The 9,189-nt window shown below is 30.0% G+C and overlaps 2 protein-coding genes across 3 annotated transcripts in view; one reads left to right on the forward strand and one right to left on the reverse strand.

The window, feature by feature from the left end:
- Positions 1 to 1,449, forward strand: part of LOC106683307 (sperm-associated antigen 7 homolog) — a 10,759-nt gene extending 9,310 nt beyond the window's left edge. Inside the window, exon 7 of the mRNA XM_014424683.3 lies at positions 1,240 to 1,449. Within this exon, the coding sequence (XP_014280169.1) occupies positions 1,240 to 1,334 (95 nt within the window). The 3' untranslated portion in view covers positions 1,335 to 1,449. The remainder of the gene's footprint in view (positions 1 to 1,239) is intronic.
- A 2,378-nt stretch (positions 1,450 to 3,827) lies between these two features.
- The window catches only part of LOC106683293 (putative uncharacterized protein DDB_G0285119), a 114,144-nt gene continuing 108,782 nt past the window's right edge, over positions 3,828 to 9,189 (reverse strand). For both annotated transcript variants that reach the window (XM_014424676.3, XM_014424668.3), the window contains exons 5-7: positions 9,048 to 9,183; positions 8,802 to 8,940; positions 3,828 to 5,493 (exon numbers count right to left, since the gene is read on the reverse strand). In XM_014424676.3, the coding sequence (XP_014280162.1) occupies positions 4,123 to 5,493; positions 8,802 to 8,940; positions 9,048 to 9,183 (1,646 nt within the window). In that variant the 3' untranslated portion in view covers positions 3,828 to 4,122. The remainder of the gene's footprint in view (positions 5,494 to 8,801; positions 8,941 to 9,047; positions 9,184 to 9,189) is intronic.

A 9,189-nucleotide genomic window follows, 5' to 3' on the forward strand; every position in this document is an offset into this window, starting at 1 on the left:
TATATATATATATATATATAATGTGAATTGCTACAAACCTATGAAAAGTCAAGGGTTCTGTATTTTATGGCAGTAGTATAGAGAAAACTGAGATAGCTAAGACCACAAATCTAAATGGCTTATGACAATTTTTTTTAATTTATGGCAGGGACTGAGTACTGATGAGGTTTTCAAACCAAAATGATGTAAGGATTACTAAATAATAAATCTATTGATATGTTAATTTTTTCAACACCCATTAATTTTAGAGAACAACTTTTTCTTAATTACTAATGAGTGAAGAATAGTCCTTTGTTTACAAAACGATATGATTCACCACGCATAACTAAATTTTATCATAGAATGACATGTAGAAATCAAATTCATGAGTATTTAGTAAATAAAAACAAAAAAAAAAAACTCATTCAGAATATTTAATTAAAATGATTTTAGGAAAAAAAAGTAATTGTTTTTACATTTTTGTCTCAACAATCCCAATACTACTCCAAAATTAAACTTACAGGGAAAAAAAGTACCCTTTTTTTCTGTGGTTAAATATTATTTTTGTATTTGTCTAATTAATTATTAAAATGTAAGGTAAATATGTAGTAGATGAATATAAAATGTGTACTGAGGTTGGTACTAACCTTTCCCCAACTCAACTGGTATGATTTATAGGCAAACAGTGTGATTCACTCTTTTGATGAGAGATGTAAGGTTTGCTATATGTTTATAAATTTATTTATTTAATTTCTAAACTAACTACTCTTTAATTTATTTATTGATTGAAAACATCATGAATGGAAATTACTGGGAGGGGAGGGGGTATTTTTTTTTTATATTACCGAAATTCTCTACACCCCTTTTATTGCTCTTTACCCAGTTTTTGATTTGTTTAATTTATTATTTGACTACTTAAAAATAACATATAACCTTCATTAAAATGAACTTCTAGTCCTAACGAACATATTACACATCCAAAAATACAAAACTAAAAAAGGTTGTTTTAGTTTAAACTAATGGGTACCAATTGGATTTTTATAAAAATCTTATTTATTTTTTCATGAGCACCTGTTGTGTTTAGTTTAATTTAGTAGTTACTGCTATTATTCCACCAGTGATATAAAATTAGTTATATGTCCTAACTAAAACCAATGTGAGTCTATTTTAAGTTATACCCTTTCATTTTGAATATGTAATGTATCTAACTTGATTTTTTTTCTCATGTTTTTAAATTATTGTTATATCTTTCTTTTTTAGTTCCTAGTGAAAATAAAAAAGATCATCGTTCCATAGAAGAAACATTAGCTGATATTCAAAAGAAAAAACGAAAATTAGCACATAATCAAGATTAAATTGTAATTTGAAACCTCTTAATGTAAAGCCTTTGCAGCAAGCAATATTTTCTATTGTTTCATGACACATTGTTATTTTTAAATAAATATAGTGTAGCCATTTCCTGTGACAAAATTTTGTTAATTCATTTTTATATAATCCCATTTTGTCCATACTAACTTAATTATCATTTTATTTGTAGACTTTTTTTTCTTTTCTTTCTGTAAAGTTATCCTAGAGGTCTCATTAATTTTTGAATAATTTAGTTTCATCAGTTAATAAAAAATTTTTTTATGGTTTTGCATATTCATGAAAAGTTTCTAATTTGAACACCATAAATCAAGAGAATAATATTAGTTATTCCTTAACTAAAACATATGTATTTATTACGTCAAATTAATCTAAAATCAGGATTGAAAAAAATCATTTCTTATAGTAGCTCACACTTTTATGGCATTTTTCAGATTATTCAAAGGTAGCCAAGGTTAAAGAACAATAAAAATTTATAAACCATTCATTGTTTTCCCAAAAGTTTCTTTGAAACATTATTATGCTTTGTTTCCATCAAAACAGTCAGCTATTCTATGATATTAAATTGTAAGAAATTATTTTAAGAGGCAGCACTAACTATAACCATCTGCCATATAGGAAATCATGTCTTTCTTTTTTCATACAGTCCTGTTAATGGAAAGTATTTTGAAGCAAAAAGGACTGAATCTGTGCCTGTGTCAATTTATTACATTGGTTCAACGTCAGGAAAATAGAACTGTTCGCTTGTGGGAAGTGTATTAATAATCTATATCATAGTAGTAATTAAATCATTTTGTTGATAAACTTGCCATTAGGACTTTCTCATGCTTGAATAATTATTTTAAGACAGACACCTAAAATGAAAATCATCCCCTCAGCCAAAACAAATCAATTTAAAGAATATCATCAATGTATCTTTAGGGGCCTTTCATCTTGTTACATATCATAGTAATATTTGGGTAGAATAGTTTGTTACATAACTAATGGGGCAGATCTTATTGAATCAAGAAAAAATCATTTGATTGAGATAATTAAAGTTATTTATCAGGTTAAAATATCGGATCCTCTCTTGCCCTTTCCTCAAATAACAATAAAAGCTGAATTACAAATATATTCATGAAGATAGAAAGGAAATTGTCTAGTGATTTATATATATTTTTCTAATAACATTATTGCTCACCAGATAAATTATACATCGATATTCACCAGTTAATCGAGATCAAAAATGAAATAATACTAGAATTATATAAGCATATGTAAGAATACCTTTGGTCACAAATGACCTAAATGTTCTATTACTTTAACATCAAATCAAGAAACTCATTGATAACTTATCTGGCTAATTTTTGTTAGTTGCAAAGGTGTGTATAATATCATCACTTTTCTTTCCCCCTTCTTGCGTTCTCAGAAAAGTTTTACTCATGATTTCTGTTAATTATAATAATTTATACTTGGTAATGTGGAATTGAGTATACATGTATATATGTATATATACATATATTTTTTTTATATTATTAATATGAATCTTGCTCTGACATATTTCTTTAAGAGTCGCTCTGCTTAAAATTTAATTTTTGTATTTCTAATCTGAGAACTTTGTCGTCTTCTATATCTATTGTGTCTTTTACACATGTGGTTATATTTTTATTTATTTTTTATCAAGTGATAAAAATAAAAATTATTTGACTATACAGTCGACTCGATAATTTTAGTTTATTCCGGCCCCTGGAAAATATTTGATAAATTGAAAAAAAAAAAAGTGTTTTGGTCCTCTCGGTACTTTGATGCATTAATCCCATCTTATTTCACAACATTATAATTTGAATTCTAGTCTCCCTCACTGTGGTTTGAAATCTCTCACATTCCACTTCTCAACACTCATAACTGTTGAGAAATTATGCTGGATGAAAGTCACTTAAAAGAAAATTATAACTTTTTTTTTTTCAAAATGAACATTTTTATGTAGCATACCTTTTTATCACTTTCATGTACATTATAAAACAAACATTATTATTTGAACTTTTTTTCTGGTCCCTTGAGTTTCAAATTATCCAGAGTCGGCTATATTAGAACTTAAAAATTAGTGTTAAAAATAATTCATCATAAAATTTGTTCCAAAATTTCTTAAAATAAGTTATTTCAAAATCATGAAGAAACTAATTTAACTAGTGAGAAAAAACTAGAGGTATGCTTAAATGATATGTTATGAACTGAATGATACTTCTCTGAACATGGATGCAGCTTCTGTAAATATTATAATTCTATTCTGTTCTCTCGAACATTTATAGTCTTGATTTCTAATTGATTACCAGTTTAAAAGAAAAATGGTGAGTTAATAGTGCTTAAAATAATTTAATTAATGTTATATTTGTCTTAAAATATTTCTTTCCTCCAATACCTTATCATTTATTAGTATGCTCCATCTTAGAATCATCTATTAGTTGTAAGGAATAATTGTGTTTAAAATAAATAAACTTATTTATAAATAGTCATCAGTAACAAAAAATATTTATTTTATTTTAATTGGAATTATATAAAAAATATTGTCAAAATATTTTACATTTGAAGCTCTTGGCATGACGTTGACTGTACATAACTTTTTTTATACATTTAAATACAGATAATATTACTTTACCTTACATTTCTAGTATTTACAAAGATAACACTTTAGGTTGAGCCTAATATAAGTTAATTTTCTTCAAAAATGGAAGAAATGGTACTTTGATTTGGCCAGACATTAATTACTTAATGCTAATAACCCAGAAAATTGGGTAATAGTTAATTTTTTGATTTTGTTCTGCTAAAATCCTCAACTGGCTCTAATCCATCATATTCTGATTGTGTTCCATCATCATAGTAAGCATAATCGTACTGTTCCTTCTCTTTCTTTTGATCTTTGTTAGGTGTAACTGTTTGCTGAGTGAATGCCCTAGGTTTTTCTGTGGCATCTAAAGTTGTAGGCCTTGTACCCCTGGGCTGCGCAGTCGTTTTAACTGTTTGAACAGGTCTTAGGGTTGTAGGATTGTAGAAATTATTAGCAATCTGCTGATGTGATGGATTCCTTTGTGGTTGAAATTGTTGTTGTGCATTCTGGGCTACTGGTGGTTGCTGGTAGGTTTGCTGTGCAGGAACATTTCGTTGCGGCTGGAAGGCAGGTTGTTGTTGTGTATTTTGAGTTTGGTAGGTTTGTTGAATTTGTTGACTGTTAAATTGTTGAACTGGCTTCTTAGTTGTTTGTGGCTGTTGATTGTACTGATTTTGAAAGGGATTTAGTGTAGTTGGATTATATTGTGAAAAAGTTGATTCAGTAGAATAAGTGTATTGTTGCTGATAAGGCTTTTGTGTAGTTTGAGTGTACTGATAATTTATTTTTGGAGAAGTGCTTTGTTGTGGTTGAGTGCTGTAATAATTCTGGTTATTAACCTCTGTTGGTTGAGGTTTGATTGTTGTATAGTATTCATGTTGGTATGGTTTTGATGTACTTGGATTGTAATAGTTTTGTGTTTGTGTAGTAGGGTTGAAATATGTCTGTGCCTGGTAGTTTTCAGTTGAGGACTTAGTTGCTGTATTGAAATTGTAGCCTGTAGAGACCGAAGTATTGAAGGTTTTGAAGTTGTTCTGAAGACTATTGAAAACACTTGCCCCAAGATTTAAGCTTGGTGCTGTCTTTAAGAACTCATCTTTAGAATCATCATATTGATTAACTGCCCCAGTATTAAGTTTAAACAATTTTTGGGTTTCGTAATTGTTATTTTTTTCATAATTTACTGTGGTTTCATAATAGTTAACTGTTGTTGGTGCCTGAGTTGTAGTTGTTCGGTAAATTTGATAATTCTTTGTTGTTTGGGGAAATGGTGTTGTTTGTGTATTATAATTTTGGGTGTTTTCATAATAGCTACGTTTTGTTGTTGGGTTGTAATTCCTAAAAAACTCTGTTCTCTGTGTTGCTGGAGTAGTTTCTATTTTGGGAGTAGTGGGAGAATAAAAGTTCCTTTGTGTGTATGTTTGACGATTGTATGTTTCAGTTACTCTGGCTGGCGGTTCAGTTGATTGCTGCTGATTTCTTTGAAATTGTGATATTCTTCCAGCAAAGTTGTTAGTTTTTGGTCGATATTGTGGTTGAGAACTTCTATTCTCGTCAAGTGGTGCCTAAAAAAAAAAAAAGAAATAATTATTTTATGCTAAATATCACATTAGAATTTGTTAGCATAATAAAATATACTTATCACACATTTTGTTTCATGCTGTTGAAATGCATTAACTACACCAAAAATTTCAATGTAAATTAATAACTACTAATCAGATATATGATTAGAAACATAAATATTTTATTTAATTTTTTCGTGTCTCATCCATCCTTCCTTAGCTGTTTTTCGGTTGGGTTTAAAGAATTCAGATTCTGCATACTGATTGTATTATTTATTTATTGCAACCCAAATTACAAAATCTTTTTATACATTTTTCGTATTAACAAAATTTAAAAGAATAATTTCTAATGCATTAGGTTTTTTTTTCTTTTTTAGGCTGCTATATAGAAGATTATTTTAGGTTCTAATTCACTAAACAACTGACTGGAAATTCTTTTATTTTCGTCTACCTACTATGTTAAGCGTGGAGTTGCAGTGCAAGTCCACTTAGACCATTGATCTTCTGTCGTTTACTGATCTTTTTATCTCCTGGATGGTATATTCTTTCTATCCCCAGTTTTCCAATAGTCATATTTGTACAGGGAGAATACATATCTATGTCTGCAATAAGGATGTTTGCCTTCCAGTCTAGCATACAAAAACCTCCTGGCTTTTCAGGTATTGCCCATTCTACAGAGGTGTCTAAACCATTTTTATTAGTTGCTGCTTTTTTAGGATGTCACATACTGATCTCATTCCCAAATCCATCCATTTCCAACGTAATCCCACTTGGTCTTACTGACTATTCTTCTGAGAAGTCTCATTTCAGCTGCTATAATTCTGCTTGCATGTTTGTAGAAGGTTGCCCAACTTTCTGACCTATACAGCAACACTGGAAGGAACACAGTTTAGTTAGGCCTATATTTATTTCTTGCTTGCTTATGATTGTTTTGAATATAGAGTTCATTGACCTTCATCATCCATTCTAGAACCTGCTAAAGACTATTTTACCATCTCACATTGTAATTAACCCAAGATAAATATACATATTCGCTAATAGTAAGAGTTCATTATCACATAAGATTCTATTCCTTAGGAATTTACGATCCTTATTCCTTCCAATGCACATGATCTTGCTTTAGACGGATTTTCGCCAAACCTCTTTACTTCCGTTCTTCCTGCCAATAGAATAAAGACGTTTGGAAAGCTTCCTTGGAGTTAGCTATCAAGACAGTGTCATAAAAATAAATATGACCTGAGCAAGCTCTGAGGGTTAAATAACAATATCCCACCACAGCTCTTGGGGTTCTCCTTTTGTACACCTTCCATAACTCATCTATATTTAGGATAAAAACAGGATTAAGAGACCAGGAATTCAAATCTCTTATACAAATTTCTATTGGTTAGTATAGGCTAGACCTCTGAAAAGGATTTCTTATTGAGTTTGATTATCCTTATTGAGCGAGTAAAGCTAGAGTAACTCAACACCTGTGACCCAATTAAAGCAGTATCAATAGGAGTAAAAGTAGGATTTGCATTCCCCACTATTAGAGGTTTTTAGAACTAGTATCTTATTTTGTTAAACTTGTGTTTAAATTAGTAATCATGAAATAACTTATGTAATAATCTATAGACATCACCCGCCCACATTAATTTAATAGAGTTGCAAGGGTTAAACAAATATAGGAATGGTAACACATATTATCAATTTTTGTTACAATCTGGTAACACTGGTGTACCGCTGTTCCATGTAAGGGGTTGCGAAAAGAGCGCGGGAAGACGAAATTATTAATGTCGCTTGTAACTCCAAAAGTAAATGATTCTAATCGTGTTAGTGATTTTGTTGTGAGAGCTTATTGTTTACCACAGTTCTCACTCTGCTTTATTCAGGTAAGATTAAGCTATATTATAATATGGAATGAGGAACGAGTCTTGGATTTCGTATTCATATGAAAACAAAATATTTTTGTCTTGGCCTGTCAATAGTTTTTTATATTCAAGCCAGCCAGTTTTCGATCTCATAAGTGTGAGCATCGCTAGGACTGAACTGCAAAGTTTTAAGTTACGATGTTTTGAATTATTTACTACTTATCTGAAAATGTCTGGTATTAAAGATCTCTTATTCAATTTTGCCAGTTAGTAGTTTAATTTCTTTTCAGTTCATTAAAATAAAAAAATAAATAAAACGTTTTCGGAAACTCTAAATCCTCTTCCTATTTATAAATACGAGAATATTGGAAATCAGCGAAATTTATCATTTCTGAGAAAGAAGATTGTTTTGAAAAACATCTCACAAGATGATTACATGATGATGACATATAGAAACTGTTAGCCAACAAAAACAATATAAAAAATATTTAATTAATAAAGATTGAAAAAAAATCGGTCCACCTATTCCCGAAAAAATCTTGGTTTGTTCTGATAGACTGACCAATATCTCATTTTTTTTCCTCATGGGATTGATACGCAGAGATACATTGAAAACCTTACTTTGAAAACTGTTGAAATTTACCTCGAGTATTATTTTATACCTACCTATGCTAATATCAGGGACATATTTAGTTATGGGAGGGTCTCATCTCCCTTTCCTGATACTTGGCAGTTGGGAAAATTTAGATTTGAGGATCTTCTTCAAGCTGGGAATATATGATAAAACATTTATCAAGGAGGTTGACATACTTAAAATTGCTTATTAAGGCCATTTACAGATGTAATTTATCCAAAAATGCCTAGAAAATTCTCCCCAGGCTTCAGGTCAAAGTTGTTTGCAAATTTTAGATCCCCCCCACTAAGTTGTACCAACTTTTCTGGCTACTGTCCCTCTATAATTTATTTTTAATGTTTTTAGAGCTGTGGTTCATTTGTGTTACTATATCTTCTAATTTATTCATTTTGCCGCATATACCTTTTTTATCTAAAGATCAGTGCTCTTATTTCCTTGAAAATATTTTATTTTTTAATTTCATCAGTTGAATGAATTTAATTTTAGGAATTGCAAACATTTACTTGTATAAACAGAATAAATAAGCATTCATTGTTGCCTCAAACTTCATTTGAAAGTTTTCTCTTAGAAAAGTGTGTGGTAACAAGGTTTTTTTTTTTATATATATATAACAACTGGTAAGTGGAAGTTCTTAGGTACAGATTGAATGTGTAGTGTGGGTAGAAAATATGTACTATTTGATAGTGTTTCGAGATGAAGCGTTTAATTCACAGTTTCACTCAAAATTTTCTTGCTCTCCGGAATTGCTTCCTTACATGCGGAGTACCTATTCCAGCTCAAGAACTATTGAGCATTATCATATAATTGACAAATGTTTACTCATTTACCTGTGTTGAAGGTAGAGGCCTCTTTCCGGTTAATAGTTTTTTGACGTTAGTTCTGCTTTTCTTGTATTCAGTTTTGCTATAATCATCATCTTCTCTTCCTCTGTTCTTGTTCGAGAAAAAGTTGCTTGTATGGCTTCCCCTAAAAATAAAATAGGCATGGATTGTTAAAATTCTGTTAACTTAAGAATCATTAATAATATTTAAAATCTGAAGAATACAAAATATGAACAAACTGAAATGTATTACCTCAAAAGATCAGATCCAACATTTTCACTCCGATCACTTTTCTGTAAATATAGGTCATCATCAACTTCTGATACTGCATTGTTGATATTGTTGCTGGGCAGACGAGGTTCTAAATTTGTTCTAGGTATGTCACCGCCTGAAA

This window comes from Halyomorpha halys, unplaced genomic scaffold (assembly GCF_000696795.3).
Source record: "Halyomorpha halys isolate HHAL.00 unplaced genomic scaffold, Hhal_1.1 Scaffold26.1, whole genome shotgun sequence".
NCBI lineage: Eukaryota > Metazoa > Arthropoda > Insecta > Hemiptera > Pentatomidae > Halyomorpha > Halyomorpha halys.